The 16043-nt window shown below is 47.7% G+C and overlaps 2 protein-coding genes across 2 annotated transcripts in view; one reads left to right on the forward strand and one right to left on the reverse strand.

Annotated features, from left to right (window-relative positions):
* Window positions 1-3002, forward strand: part of sec22c (SEC22 homolog C, vesicle trafficking protein) — a 177666-nt gene extending 174664 nt beyond the window's left edge. Inside the window, exon 7 of the mRNA XM_038798549.1 lies at window positions 2976-3002. Within this exon, the coding sequence (XP_038654477.1) occupies window positions 2976-2987 (12 nt within the window). The 3' untranslated portion in view covers window positions 2988-3002. The remainder of the gene's footprint in view (window positions 1-2975) is intronic.
* The window catches only part of vipr1b (vasoactive intestinal peptide receptor 1b), a 79265-nt gene that overhangs the window by 7245 nt on the left and 55977 nt on the right, over window positions 1-16043 (reverse strand). The window contains exons 9-12 of the mRNA XM_038798543.1: window positions 9374-9440; window positions 6734-6825; window positions 4514-4643; window positions 2964-3005 (exon numbers count right to left, since the gene is read on the reverse strand). Of these exons, the coding sequence (XP_038654471.1) occupies window positions 2964-3005; window positions 4514-4643; window positions 6734-6825; window positions 9374-9440 (331 nt within the window). The remainder of the gene's footprint in view (window positions 1-2963; window positions 3006-4513; window positions 4644-6733; window positions 6826-9373; window positions 9441-16043) is intronic.

Consider the following 16043-nt stretch of genomic DNA (forward strand, 5'->3'; position numbering starts at 1 on the left):
GTGCAAGCAATGGTCAAATTGGGATAGCCATTATCCCGCAGGATTGCTTGATGCACCCTGTTTCTGCATCAAATTTGCACGGTTCAAAGAAACTATAAGACCATAAGATGTAGGAATAGAAATAGGCCACTCGGCCCATTGGGTCTGCTCCGTCATTCAATGAGATCATGGCTGATCTGATATCATAAACCTCAACTCCACTTTTCCGCTTTATTCCTATCACCCTTGATTCCCTGACTGACTACAAACCTGTCTATCTCAGCCTTGAACATACTTAATAGCCTCTACAGCTCTTTGTGATAAAGAATTCCACAGATTCACTGCCCTCTAAGAGAAGAAATTCCTCCTCATCTCTATCGTAAATGGGCGACCCCTTACTCTGAGATTGTGCCCTCTGGTCCTAGACTCTCCCACAAGGTGAAACATCCTCTCAGCATCGACCCTGTCAAACCCCCTGAGAATCCGATATGTCTCAATAAGGTCGCCTCTCATTCTTCTAAACTCCAATGAGCACAGGCCCAACCTACTCAACCTCTCCTCATAAGAAAATCCCTCCATACCCGGGATCAACCTAGTGACAAAAACAGAAAATGCTGGACAATCTCAGCAGGTCTGACAGCATCTTTCGGGAGAGAAGGGAGCTTCTTAAGTCCGAATGACTCTTTGACAAAGCTGGAGAGAACTGGAAATAGGGTCCGATTTATACTGTGTGGGGGGGAGGGGGGGGGGGGGTCGTGGAGCAGTGGGGCAGGATAGGGGGCCAGCGATAGGTGGAGTTTGACAAAGATGTTGTGGACAGAAAGACAAAGGGAATGTAAATGGCGCTGATCAAGGCTAAGAAGGGTGCCTATTGCACATTGGACAGGTTGCATGTTAAATTCCAATGGTAAATGCTGGCAGAAGAAGTAGAGAATAGAACAGTACAGCACAGAACAGGCCCTTCGGCCCTCGATGTTGTGCCGAGCAATGATCACCCTACTTAAACCCACGTGTCCACCCTATACCCGTAACCCAACAACCCCCCCCCTTAACCTTACTTTTTAGGACACTACGGGCAATTTAGCATGGCCAATCCACCTAACCCGCACATCTTTGGACTGTGGGAGGAAACCAGAGCACCCGGAGGAAACCCACGCACACACGGGGAGGACGTGCAGACTCCACACAGACAGTGACCCAGCCGGGAATCGAACCTGGGACCCTGGAGCTGTGAAGCATTTATGCTAACCACCATGCTACCGTGCTGCCCAAAGTGTGATCTAATATTGGAACAACAGAGAAATGGATGTTTGCAGATAGGAAACATGAACTGACAGCAGATTTTTAATTGAAGAGCAATTAAACTGTGACACTGAGTTCAGATCAAGTGTTACCTCAAGGATGAGATGGGTTGAGAGAGCTGGGAACAATTAAACAAGATGTGCAGGGGTCATTCAATCCTTAGTTTAAAACCACAAAACGGTGACACCACGCAGCACACATGGGCGCCATATGTCCCCTCGTGCCTGCTCCAACTCTTTAGCAGTTTTATCTCTTGTGGGCAGCATGGTAGCACAGTGGTTAGCACAGTTGATTCACAGTTCCAGGGTCCCAGGTTCGATTTCTGGCTTGGGTCACTGTCTGCGGAGTCTGCACGTTCTCCCCGTGTCTGCGTGGGTTTCCTCCGGGTGCTCCGGAGTTTCCTCCCACAGTCCAAAGACGTGCAGGTTAGGTGGATTGGCCGTGATAAATTGCCCTTAGTGTCCAAAAAGGTTAAGTGGAGGTTATGGGGATAGGGTGGAGACGTGGGCTTGAGAAGGGGGCTCTTTGTGAGGGCCGGTTTAGACTCGATGGGCCGAATGGCCTCCTTCTGCACTGTAAAAAAAATTCTATGAAATCATGGGATGTAAACGTCGCTAGTAAGGCCAGTATTAGTTGCCAAAGAGAAAATGCTGGAAAATCTCAGCAGGTCTGGCAGATCTGTAGGGAGAGAAAAGAACGAACGTTTCGAGTCCAGATAACCCAAGGGTTCTCTTTGGTTTCAGATTCCAGCATCCGCAGTAATTTGCTGTCATCCAGTATTTGTTGCTCATTCCTACTTGCCCTTGAAAGGGAGGCGGAAATGTCCAAAGTAGTCCCATTCCCACCTTTGCCCATCGCCCTTGTTAGATTTCTCCCATCACATATTAATCCCCGTCTCCGTCAAAAGTGACGAGCGAATCGGCTTCCACCAGCCTTTCAGGCGGAACGTCCCAGATCACAAGTTGCTGTGTTAAGAAAAATTCCGTAACCTCGCCTTGGCTTTCTTTCGAGTTACCTTGGCCGAATTCTCCGGCTGTTTGCTGGCGGTGCGATACTCTGATCCTGCCGTCAGCAGCCCCCCCCCCCCCCCCCCCACCCGTAGGTTTCCTGGCAGCCTGGGGAGGGGGGTTTCAATGGGAATTGCCATTGACAGCAATAGAATCCCAATAGAATCCCGCCGCCAGCGAACGGCGTGCCGCCTCCCGCAGCCAAGAAACACGCAGCTGGGAGGCCGGAGAACCGAGCTCCTGAAATCTGCGTCCCCTGGTTCCTGACATTCCCGCCACTCTTAACAGCTCCCCCTCATTTACTTCTTCCAAAAGCTTCCTTGATTTTGAATAGCTCTGTCAAATCTCACCTTTGGGGACCAACTCCAACTCCCTCAATTTGCCCTCACCTTTGTTATTATTGTATTATTATTATATTTTGTTATTATTTTTACTCAAAGCAAAATTTCTGCCTAATTCGCAGGGAGGCAGATAAGTGGAGTTGGTTGTGGTATAGACCAAGGAACTGGGAGTTTCAAAACCCCACAATCTGCAGTGCCACCACTGTTGGGAGAGTGTAACGACAGTGTGACAGGTTTGCAATGATAAATGTTGACATAGAAAGTTAGAATGGAAAGTTGACACCATGTTAAAATATGACATACGTAGACGTGCCTGTGTCATTGTTTCTCTTACCTCCCCATTCAGGAAACAGTATAGCACAGCTACAAGGAAACCCTGTGAAAAGAACGAGTGGAAACCATTGTTATTGCAAGGGCCATGTTTCATTGTCTGAGCAAGGTACAATCCACTATTCAACACAGTGAATCTATCACAACACATACCGATAATGGAGGGGCACGATTTACCAACAACCGCATTCAATATTTCAGTGGACAGATTCAATTTTAACTGTATGATTGACATAACCATAAACTTCGTCATAAGACAAAAGCTCAGAGGGGCAAAGATGAAAAAGTTAACTTTCTCTACATACGCATCCATAACAATAACTAGCTTGATCTATCCGGGCTACTTGGATTGGTCACTTTAAGAAGTGGCACCCGCTGGTGGGTCTGTTTGGTGGGTGGTCCCTGGCTATACCCAGTACCCTAAATATTACAAGAAAGTTTTAAATGATCTAATTGACCATCCCAGAGGTGTAGACAAGAGAGTGTTGTGTAACAACCACGCCAAACATAAGGCACTCGACAAGAGAGGGATGAGGGAATGGAGAAAAGGGGCGACATGGAAGAGGGACTGGAGCAGGGGTTATAATGGCATTAGAGCGTGGGGGTCATTATAGAGGAGAAGCCATAAGGTGGGAGATGCAGAATGAGGGATGGGATGGCATTGAAAAGGGGGGGGACGATAAGAGGGAAAAAAGGAATGAGAATGGTTTGACTTGAGAGGGATGGTACAGAAAGAATGGAATGGTGTGGGTGTGGAATTACTAATTTGATTGCAAATGTTTTGTTGGCCAAAGCGTACAGAATATATAAACTATTTTTTCCTGGATATGGGTGTAGCTTGCAATACTGGCATTTAATGTTCCTCCCTTGTTATCTTTGGGAATGAGTTTTCATACAAGCGACCAACGGAATCTACTGTGGGAGCCTGATTGTGGTAGACAACAACAACTTGCATTTACAAAGTGCCTTCAACGTAGTAAAGCATCTCGAGCTGCAGTGTGCAGGGCAGACGATCGAATACTTGGCCAAAGAGAAAGGCTTTAAATTGTGCTAAAAGGGAGGAGAGGAGGTTTTGGGGAGGAAATTCCAGAGCCTTGGGCCTAGTCAGGTGAAGCCACGGCAACCAGTGATGTTGCTAAGGAACAGGGTCAAGAGGTCGGAGCTGAAGGACTGCACAGTCGTCGTCATCCCCCTGCCCCCCCCCCCCCCCCCCCCCCCACAAATTGGTCTTGCAGGCCACTCAGTTCAAGGGAGATTAGGGATGGGCAAGGAATACTGGCCTTGCCAGCGATACCCACATCCCACTAAAGAATTTTAAAAAATTCTTGGCTGGTTGTAGGGCTGGAGGACGTTACAAAGATAGGGAGGGATGGGGTGATGCAGGGATATGAAGGAAGAGAATTTTAATGTGTGGAGGTGCTGGGGGACCAGGATCATCGGCCAATGATCATGGAGATGATGTGTGAACGTGGGCAATAAGATACAAACAACAGAGTTTTGCCTGAGTTTAGTTTACGAAACCACGGGTCACGAGGAATAGTCGGAAAGTCTTACCTGAAAAGACCCAAGGATGAGATCAAAAACCAACTTTATTTTCACTTCAAAATTATCGGGAAAAAATGCAAAGATGATATAATTGGCTCCAAACAGAGGAATCAGCAGAAGAGTCGACTTTGCGAGCCTCCTGTTAAAAGGGAAAGGAAATGGCGTGAAGTTGTTGTATATTTGTAGAATTGATACAAACTAAACTTGCCACGGTAAGTTAGAGCTGATCTGAAGTGACTCAGAAGGAGCCTGCCTTGAAATCATTGATGACCCGTGCACATTTAGTTAGTCCTGAATTAGGTGTCAGGGATTATTTCAACCAGATGCTGTGTGTTAGTTACTGCCAGCACTGAACGTCAACCATTTACAAGTGTGGAGCCCCATTCCTTCATCTGTTAATTGTTGGATATTTTAAAAGTGGGAAGTCTAAAAGTATGTACCTTTCCAAGTTTTCCTTTTTAAAAAAATCTCTCTTCAATAATCCATCTTCATGTTTCTCTCTTTATTTCTCTCCCCGCACTGATTTGGCATTGAAATCCCCCACTCAAATATATAATTCTTTCTCAGTCTTTTTTGGCAAGTTTGGGGACGACACAAAGGTTGGTGTAATTGAGGATAACGATGAGGACTGTCAGAGAATACAGCAGGATATAGGTTGGTTAGAGACGTGGGCGGAGAGATGGCAGATGGAGTTTAATCCAGCCAAATGTGAGGTAATGCATTTTGGAAGGTCTAATACAAGTGGGAAATATATAGTAAACGGCAGAACCCTGAAGAGTATTGCCAGGCAGAGGGATCTGAATGTACAGGTCCACAGGTCACTGAAAGTGGCAACGCAGGTGGAGAAGGTAGTCAAGAAAGCATACGGCATGCTTGCCTTCATTGGCCGGGGCATTGAGTATAAAAATTGGCAAGTCATGCTGCAACTGTACAGCACCTTAGTTAGGCCACACTTGGAGTATAGTGTTCTATTCTGGTTGCAACACTACCAGAAGGATGTGGAGGCTTTCGAGAGGGTGCAGAAGAGATTTACCAGGATGCTGCCTGGTATGGAGGGCATTAGTTATGAGGAGAAGTTGGATAAACCCAGGTTTGTTCCAACTGTAACTTCTATGATACTTCTATGAACTGAAACGATGGAGGCTGAGGGGCGACCTGAAAGAAGTCTACAAAATTATGATGGGTACGGACAGAGTGGATAGTCAGCAGCTTTTTCCCAGGGTGGGAGAATTACTAGGGGACATAGGTTTAAGGTGTGAGGGGCAAAGTTGAGAGGAGGTACAAAGAACAAAGAACATTATAGCACAGGAACAGGCCCTTCAGCCCACCAAGCCTGCACTGATCCAGATTCCTCATTTAGACCTACTACTTATTGCCCAAATGATCTGTATCCCTCCATTCCCCGCCCGTTCATGTGTCTATTAAGATACATCTTAAATGTTGCTATGTGCCTGCTTCCACCACATCCACTGGCAGCACGTTCCAGGCACCCACCAACCTCTGTGTGAAATACTTTCCCCGCATATCTCCCTAAACTTTTCCCTTCTCACCTTGAACCTGTGCCCCTTGTAATTGAGTCTCCACCCTGGGAAAAAACTCCTATCCATACCTCTCGTAATTTTGTAGACCTCAATCATGTCTTCCCTCAGCCTCCGTCTTACCAATTAAAACAATCCGAGTTTATTCAACCTCTCCTGATAGCCAACACCCTCCTGATACCCTCCAGAGTAGGCACCATCCTGGTAAGCCTCCTTTGTGGAAGTGTTTTACACAGAGGGTGGTGGGTGCCTGGAACTCGCTGCCGGAGGAGGTGGTGGAAGCAGGGACGATCGTGGTGTTTAAGGGACGTCTTGACAAATACATGAATCGGATGGGAATAGAGGGATATGGACCCAGGAAGTGTAAAAGGTTTCAGGTTAGACGGGCAGCATGGTCAGCGCAGGCTTGGAGGGCCGAAGGGCCTGTTCCTGTGCTGTACATTATCTTTGTTCTTTGTGCTTCTGATTTTGCAAATATTCAATCTGACGAGACATTAGGCAGATATACAGTTTCTTGCTCTGTTTACTGGGTCCCAGATAGACAGTTGCCCTCGCAGCGGCATCAGCTCCCATTTCCAACATATTGCAGCGTAAAAAATAGTCAAGATTAAATGGACTGGAGCTAGTGACGGGTGGATCACCTTTGTTACCCAGCTACTGAACACGATGGACCATTCAAAGGAACACTTACGTGTACTGACTGGAATTTTTCAGCCCGACGTCTGGTGAATGGAGTTTCTGAACCAGAATCCGAATGATGCGGATAAAGAGAATAAAGTTTACCTAAAGAGGGAAAATGAGGTTCGAACATGAGAAACAGGATTAGGAGGAGGCCATACAACCCTCGAGCCCGCTCCGCCATTCAATAGGCTCATCGCTGATCTTGTCACTGGACGAGTAATCCAGAGACCCAGGGCAAGATCTGGGGGCCCAGGTTCGACTCCCATCATGGCAGATGGTGACATTTGAATTTGAATTCAATAAACAATTAAGTGATGACCATGAAACATTGCTGATTGTCGTTAAAAACCCCACCTGGGTTCGCTAATGTCCTTCAGGGAAGGAAATCTGCCGTCCTTACCCTGCCTGGCCGACATGTGACTCCAGACCCACAGCGATGGGGCTGACTCTCATATGTCTTCAAAAATGGAGGGGAGTTAGGTACGGGCAATAATTGCTGACCCGGCCAGCGACGCCCTCAACCCGTAAATCATTGACTCAATTTTCCCGCCCGCTCCCCATATTCCTTAATTTCCTGCGAGGCCAGAAATCTGTCGACCCCGACGACAGAGAGAATCCCACAATCCTCTGGGGTAGAGATTTCCAAAGATTCACAAACCTTTGAGTGAAGAAATTTCTCCTCAGCTCAGTCCTAAATGATCGGCCTCCTTATCCTGAGACTGTGCTCCATGGTCACGATTCCACGTTTAGGGGTAACATCCCCTCAGTATCTACACTGTCCACGTACATTTGTGATCTTGCAGGTTTCTGCGTGCTCATTCGTCTAAACTCTAGAGAATTGAAGCCCAGTTTACTCGGCCCCTCATCAAAGGACCAATCTGGTGGGTATCATAGAATCCCTACAATGCTGAAGGAGGCCATTCGGCCCATCGGGTCGGCACCGATCCTCTGAAAGAGTACCCTACTTAGGCCCACTCCTCCGCCCTATCCCCGTAACCCCACCTAACCTGTACATCCCTGGACTCTGAGGGTCAATTTTATCGGGGCAAATCCACCTAACCTGCACATCTTTGGACTGTGGGAGGAAACCGGAGCACCCGGAGGAAACCCACGCCGACATGGGGGAAGAACGTGCAAACTCCATGCACAGTCACCCGAGGTCGGAATCGAACACGGGTCCCTGGCGCTGTGAGGCAGCAGTGCTAACCACTGTGCCACCGTGCCGCCCCACCTTTGCTGTACTGACTCACTCCTCAAACATGGAGACCAAAATGCGGTCTCATCTGAACCCTGGAGAATAGGAGTAAGATTTCCTTATTCTTCCTCATGCAATGAAGGCCAACATGGCACATGCCTTCCAAATTGTTTGTTGGAGCTGAGAAGCAATGGATTCCAATGATAGCCCGACTGTCCCTTTAACCACCGCCACCTTCCTCCCTGACTACGAAGGGACATTCTCAACCGCCAGGGATGTGGGCCTCCTGATGCTGGCTCAGAGGGCAGTTAGGTGTCAACCATATTACTGTGGGTCTGGAGTCACGTGTCGGTCTTACAACAACAATCAATGATACTTTCATGATCGTCATCACCGAGACAAGCTTTCAATTGAAGATTAGATTTTATTAATTTAATTTTACCAGCCGCCACGACGGGATTTGAACCCATGTCTTCAACTCATCAACCAGGGCCTCTGGATTACTAGTCCAGTGACATTACCACCACCTCCCTTTTACATACGTACGGCCCCGAGAGCCTGCTCCGCCATTCAGTAAGATGGTGGCTGATTTGATTGTAACCTCAACACCACACTCCTGCCTCACCCCGATGACCTTTCACCCCCCCCCCTTGTTAATCAAGTATCTATCCGTTGAGTTCGCTGCCACCCCCTGGGTCAGTCAATTCTGAGGGGGGGGGGGGGGACCCATGTAAGACAGCAGTCTGCGTTTTTCTCTTTTTTCAAACATGGACTGATCGTTTTCCTGGTACTGTTGCTGAGATTCGCCGATTCCATCGTTAACTGAGAGAGAGGAGACAGTGCTTCAGTCTCTATCCCCCGCAGGCCGATACTGGGCATGGAAAATGGCAGCACGATTAACGTGGCTTATTACAGGAGCTAAATCAAAGCAACGCGTTACCCGGCCCTGTGGCTATTTTAACACTGTTGTTTCATCAGGTGTATGTTGCGACTGTCTCGCTCAAACCTGAGCCTCATTCCCGTCAGCAAATTGGGATCCACCACATTGTTAGGGCTCCAATGTCATTTTTAACCTCCCCCAGGGCAGACTGTAGCCTCAGAAATCCTGCTGGAAGCTCAGTGTAGCTTCCGTTGTGTGACCATGAAACTTACCTTTCTGAGGCTTTGGGGAACAGGAGGGACTCTTCTTCTTGGTCCCACCAAAGGAAAGGTTTGGACCACTGCCACGTCAAGCCTCCCCTCCTTATCTCCCTCCACTCCTCACCCCATGCGCCTCGTCCGCCTACACCACTCCATCCTTGTCGACCCCAGCGATGCCTAGCTCAGGAGAGCAGCTGGCCATTGGGAAGCTGAGAGGCCCAGGCCTTCCGCTGAGCCCTTTGCCATGGTGCCCCGCCTTCTCAAGGACTTGGGCACAAGAGTTACAATTCCTGTTTGCGAACGGTGCTCCCTTACCAAAATGGATATGAGAATGGGGGCTCGAATGATCCACCAGTATGGAGAGTCAATAATCTGCCAACACCTGGAAGGCAAAGAATGATTCAGAAGTTAGACTTAATGAGTCCAAGTGTATTGCAGAAACCGTAGGCCGCAATCCACATCTGATGGTATTGAGCCAAGTTCTATACATATACTCTCCACCTGTGCCACACACAAAGATCTTTGACACCGGCCCCACTCTGCACACCCACAGCCACGATAGCAGCAAGACTTCTTTACTCCATTGTACCCCAATCCCTTTACATCAAAGGCCAACGAGCCACTGGCCTTCCTAAACTGCTTGAGGTGAACTAACTCAACAATGGGCCAGTTTATTCACCTCAATGTCAAATTGACTGGGCGGCCCGCCTTCTTCCCTCAGGTTGTATCGAATGCGCAGCACAGAAACGGGCCATTCGGCCCGACTGGTTTATACTCCGTACTTAAGCTCCACATTAGCCTTCTCTCACCTTATCTCATCGCACTCTATAACATATTGTTATGGGCCAGGGTTCACAGAACCCCAAAGTGTATCATGGAGTTCACCTGACCCACAACATTTAATAGATTGTGGTATGGGGAGCATAGTAGCATTGTGGATAGCACAATCGCTTCACAGCTCCAGGGTCCCAGGTTCGATTCCGGCTTGGGTCACTGTCTGTGCGGAGTCTGCACATCCTCCCCGTGTGTGCGTGGGTTTCCTCCGGGTGCTCCGGTTTCCTCCCACAGTCCAAAGATGTGCAGGTTAGGTGGATTGGCCATGATAAATTGCCCCTAGTGTCCAAATATTGCCCTTAGTGTTGGGTGGGGTTACTGGGTTATGGGGATAGGGTGGAGGTGTTAACCTTGGGTAGGGTGCTCTTTCCAGGAGCTGGTGCAGACTCGATGGGCCGAATGGCCTCCTTCTGCACTGTAAATTCTATGTAAATCTACAGGTGTGGTACAGCAGAAATGGAAACGTATTTTTTAAAGCAAAACAATGTTTATTCTATGAACTCAAGTTAACCTTTTTAAAACAATCAGTGAACATCTTAGCAACCATTAATTCAAACACAACCCCCAAAGAATACAGCACTAAGTAATCCTTTAAACATCCATAAGACTTAAAACACCTTTTAGATTGGATTGGATAGGATTTGTTTATTGTCACGTGTACCGAGGTACAGTGAAAAGTATTTTTCTGCAAGCAGCTCAACAGATCATTCAGTACAAGGAAGAAAAGGGAATTAAACAAAATTCAAGAATTTTTAAAAGATTAGAACGAGTATAAGTTAAGTTAAAAGTGGATCTGTTGGGGGGAGCTCGCAGAGAGTCGCCTCGCTCCGACGCCATCTTGAATACACATCAGGTTAAAGTCACTACTGTTATTAGTTTTAAATCACCAGGATCGATTTACAGTCTTTAGATTACAGAGAGAGATTCATACACCTTCTGGCTGTGACTGCAGCTATCCAGCTCTGAAAACGAAACTAAAACACACCCTGCAGCAAACAGCCTAAAACAAAAGTAAAAAGCTGACAGCCCAGCTCCACCCACTCTCTGACATCACTGCAGTAGTAAACACCCATTTCTTAAAGGTACTCTCACTACAGATATTTATACACACACCCATTTATAAACACCCATTTCTAAAAGGTACTCTCACATGACAATATTCACTTGTTCCTTTGCGCCTCACATGTTCACTGAGCTTTCCCTGAATGAGTATTCACCATAATACTCCCTGTTGGAGCCATTTCCACTTTCTGGGTAATGATATTTCTCCTGTGTTCCCCAGTGGGTTTCTTTGTGACTAACACAGCATTAGCCTCTGATTTTATATTCCTTCACAACTTGAAACAACTTTTCTACATCCCTTGCAACACTTCAGAATTTCTAGTCATCCCTCTGCCTTCCCTTTTCTACAGGAAGGAGCTCCATCGTCTGAAAGGTCAAGGATCATTCAGGGGTTAAACCCGATTAGACTACTTGGGGCCCAAGTGTTTTACAGTACCGATCACACCACATAGGCCGCAGGCAATGACCATCTTCAACAAGAGAGAAATCAGCCATCTCTCTTTAACGGTCAATGACATGACCATCACTGAATGCCCCACTATCAACATCCTGGGGGTTCTGTTGACCAGAAACTGAACTGGACTAGCCATATTAATACTGTGACTAGAAGAGCAGGCCAGAGGCTAGGAATCCTGTGACAGTAACTCGCCTCCTGACCCCGCAAAGCACTTACATTTGCACTGCAATGACGTTACTGTGAAAAGCCCCTAGTCGCCACATTCCGGCGCCTGTTCGGGTACACGGAGGGAGAATTCAGAATGTCCAATTCACCTAACCTGCACATCTTTGGACTGCGGGAGGAAATCGGAGCACCCGGAGGAAACCCACGCAGACACGGGGAGAACGTGCAGACTCCGCACAGACAGTGACCCAAGTTGCAAATCGAACCTGGGTCCCTGGCCCTGTGAAGCAACAGTGCTAACCACTGGAACACTCAAGAAGCTCAACACCATCCAGCAGCTCACTTGATTAGCACCCCCTCAACATACATTCACTCCGTCCAACACCGATGCACAGGGGCTGCCGTGTGTGCCATCTACAAGATGCACTGTAGGAACTCACCAAAACTCCTTCAACAGCACTCTACAAACCCAGGGACTCTACCGACTTGGACAGTGACAGCAGGTGCATTGGAACACCAGCACCTGCGTGTTCCCCTCCTGACTTGGAAATATATTGGCCGTTCCTTCACTGTCGCTGGCTCAAAATCCTGGAACTGCCTCCCTAACGGCACAGTGGGTGTACCTACCCCACATGGTCAGCAGCCGTTCAAGATGGCAGCTCAACACCACCTTCCGGAGGGCAACTAGGGGTAGGCAACTAATAATAATAATAATCTTTATTAGTGTCACAAGTAAGCTTACATTAACATGGCAATGAAGTTACTGTGACAATGCTGGCCGAGCCAATGTTGCCCACACCCATGAATGAATAAAAAAGCCTGTTACATCTGTGCCCGCTGAGCTCTGGTTCCATTCTACAATAGAACAAAGAGCAAAGAAAAGTACAGCACAGGAACAGGCCCTTCGGCCCTCCAAGCCAGTGCCGACCATGTTGCCCGACTAAACTACAATCTTCTACACTTCCTGCGTTCGTATCTCTCTATTCCCATCCTATTCATGTATTTGTCAAGATGCCCCTTAAATGTCACTATCGTCCCTGCTTCTACCGCCTCCTCCGGCAGCGAGTTCCAGGCACCCACTACCCTCTGTGTAAAAAACTTGCCTCGTACATCTACTCTAAACCTTGCCCCTCGCACCTTAAACCTATGCCCCTAGTAATTGACCCCTCTACCCTGGGGAAAAGCCTCTGACTATCCACTCTGTCTGTGCCCCTCATAATTTTATAGACCTCTATCAGGTCGCCCCTCAACCTCCGTCGTTCCAGTGAGAACAAACCGAGTTTATTCAACCGCTCCTCATAGCTAATGCCATCCATACCAGGCAGCATCCTGGTAAATCTCTTCTGCACTCTCTCTAAAGCCTCCACATCCTTCTGGTAGTGTGGCGACCAGAATTGAACACTATACTCCAAGTGTGGCCCGACTAAGGTTCTAGACAGCTGCAACATGATTTGCCAATTTTTATACTCAATGCCCCGGCCAATGAAGGCAAGCATGCCGTATGCCTTCTTGACTACCTTCTCCACCTGTGTTGCCCCTTTCAGTGACCTGTGGACCTGTACACCTAGATCTCTCTGACTTTCAATACTCTTGAGGGTTCTACCATTCACTGTATATTCCCTACCTGCATTAGACATTCCAAAATACATTACCTCACATTTGTTCGGATTAAACTCCATCTGCCATCTCTTCGCCAAGTCTCCAAACGATCTAAATCCTGCTGTATCCTCTGACAGTCCTCATCGCTATCTGCAATTCCACCAACCTTTGTGTCGTCTGCAAACTTACTAATCAGACCAGTTACATTTTCCTCCAAATCATTTATATATACTACGAACAGCAAAGGTCCCAGCATTGATCCCTGCGGAACACCACTAGTCACAGCCCTCCAATCAGAAAAGCACCCTGCCATTGCTACTCTCTGCCTTCTATGACCTAGCCAGTTCTGTATCCATCTTGCCAGCTCACCTCTGATCCCGTGTGACTTCACCTTTTGTACCAGTCTGCCATGAGGGACCTTGTTAAAGGCCTTACTGAAGTCCATATAGACAACATCCACTGCCCTACCTGCATCAATCATCTTTGTGACCTCTTCGAAAAACTCTATCAAGTTAGTGAGACACGACCTCCCCTTCACAAAACCGTGCTGCCTCTCACTAATAACGTCCACTTGCTTCTAAATGGGAGTAGATCCTGTCTCGAAGAATTCCCTCCAATAATTTCCCTACCACTGACGTAAAGCTCACCGGCCTGTAGTTCCCTGGATTATCCTTGCTACCCTTCTTAAACAAAGGAACAACATTGGCTATTCTCCAGTCCTCCGGGACATCACCTGAAGACAGTGAGGATCCAAAGATTTTTGTCAAGGCCTCAGCAATTTCCTCTCTAGCCTCCTTCAGTAGTCTGGGGTAGATCCCATCAGGCCCTGGGGACTACCTTAATATTTTTCAAGACGCCCAACACCTCGTCTTTTTGGATCTCAATGTGACCCAGGCTATCTACACACCCTTGTCCAGACTCAACAGCCACCTAATTCATTCTCTTTAGTGAATACTGATGCAAAGTATTCATTTAGTACCTCACCCATTTCCTCTGGCTCCACACATGGATTACCTTGCCTATCCTTCAGTGGGCCAACCCTTTCCCTGGCTACCCTCTTGTTTTTTATGTACGTGTAAAAAGCCTTGGGATTTTCCTTAACCCTATTTGCCAATGACTTTTCATGACCCCTTCTAGCCCTCCTGACTCCTTGCTTAAGTTCCTTTCTACTTTCCTTATATTCCACACAGGCTTCGTCTGTTCCCAGCCTTCTAGCCCTGACAAATGCCTCCTTTTTATTTTTGACGAGGCCTACAATATCTCTCGTTATCCAAGGTTCCTGAAATTTGCCGTATTTATCCTTCTTCCTCACAGGAACTTGCCGGTCCTGAATTCCTTTCAACTGACACTTGAAAGCCTCCCACATGTTAGATGTTGATTTACCCTCAAACATCCGCCCCCAATCTAGGTTCTTCAGTTCCCGCCTAATATTGTTATAATTAGCCTGCCCCCAATTTAGCACATTCACCCTAGGACCACTCTTATCCTTGTCCACCAGCATTTTAAAACTTACTGAATTGTGGTCACTGTTCCCGAAATGCTCCCCTACTGAAACTTCTACCACCTGGCCGGGCTCATTACCCAATACCAGGTCCAGTACAGCCCCTTCCCTAGTTGGACTGTCTACATATTGTTTTAAGAAGCCCTCCTGGATGCTCATTACAAACTCTGCCCCGTCTCAGCCCCTAGCACTAAGTGAGTCCCAGTCAATATTGGGGAAGTTGAAGTCTCCCATCACAACAACCCTGTTGTTTTTACTATTTTCCAAAATCTGTCTACCTATCTGCTCCTCTATCTCCCACTGGCTGTTGGGAGGCCTGTAGTAACCCCCTCAACATCTTGGGGCTGTTTAGCACAGGGCTAAATCACTGGTTTTGAAAGCAGACCAAGGCAGGCCAGCAGCACGGTTCAATTCCCGTACCAGCCTCCCCGAACAGGTGCCAGAATGTGGCGACTCGGGGCTTTTCACAGTAACTTCATTTGAAGCCTACTTGTGACAATAAGCAAATTTCATTGTGACTGCATCCTTCTTATTCCTGATCTCTACCCATATAGCGTCGCTGCCCTCTGAGGTGTCCTCCCGCAGTACAGCTGTGATATTCTCCCTAACCAATAGCGCAACTCCGCCACCCCTTTTACATCCCCCTCTATCCTGCCTGAAACATCTAAATCCTGGAACGTTTAGCTGCCAATCCTGTCCTTCCCTCAACCAGGTCTCTGTAATGGCAACATCATAGTTCCAAGTACTAATCCAAGCTCTAAGTTCATCTGCCTTACCCGTAATAGGGGCTGTTTAGCACACACCTAAATCGCTGGCTTTGAAAGCAGACCAAGCAGGCCAGCAGCACGGTTCGATTCCCGTAACAGCCTCCCCGAACAGGTGCTGGAATGTGGCGACTAGGGGCTTTTCACAGTAACTTCATTTGAAGCCTACTTGTGACAATAAGCGATTTTCATTTTCATTAATACTTCTTGCATTAAAACATATGCACTTCAGGCCACCAGACCCGCTGTGTTCAGCAACATCTCCCTGTCTGCTCTGCCTCAGCCATACTGGCCCTATTCCCTAGTTCTCCCTCAATGCTTTCACCTTCTGACCTATTGCTCCGATGCCCACCCCCTGCCATACTAGTTTAAACCCTCCCGTGTGACACTAGCAAACCTCGCGGCCAGGATATTTATGCCTCTCCAGTTTAGATGTAACCCGTCCTTCTTATACAGGCCGCACCTGCCCCGGAAGAGCTCCCAGTGGTCCAGATAACGGAAACCCTCTCCTGAATCTTTTGCCACCTTTTCCAGCACCTCCGGTAACGTGAAGAGCAGCAGCGATCACAGCATCCGGGAGTGCCTCTTGAACAAAAATGATTC

This window comes from Scyliorhinus canicula, chromosome 5, assembly GCF_902713615.1.
Source record: "Scyliorhinus canicula chromosome 5, sScyCan1.1, whole genome shotgun sequence".
Lineage (NCBI taxonomy): Eukaryota > Metazoa > Chordata > Chondrichthyes > Carcharhiniformes > Scyliorhinidae > Scyliorhinus > Scyliorhinus canicula.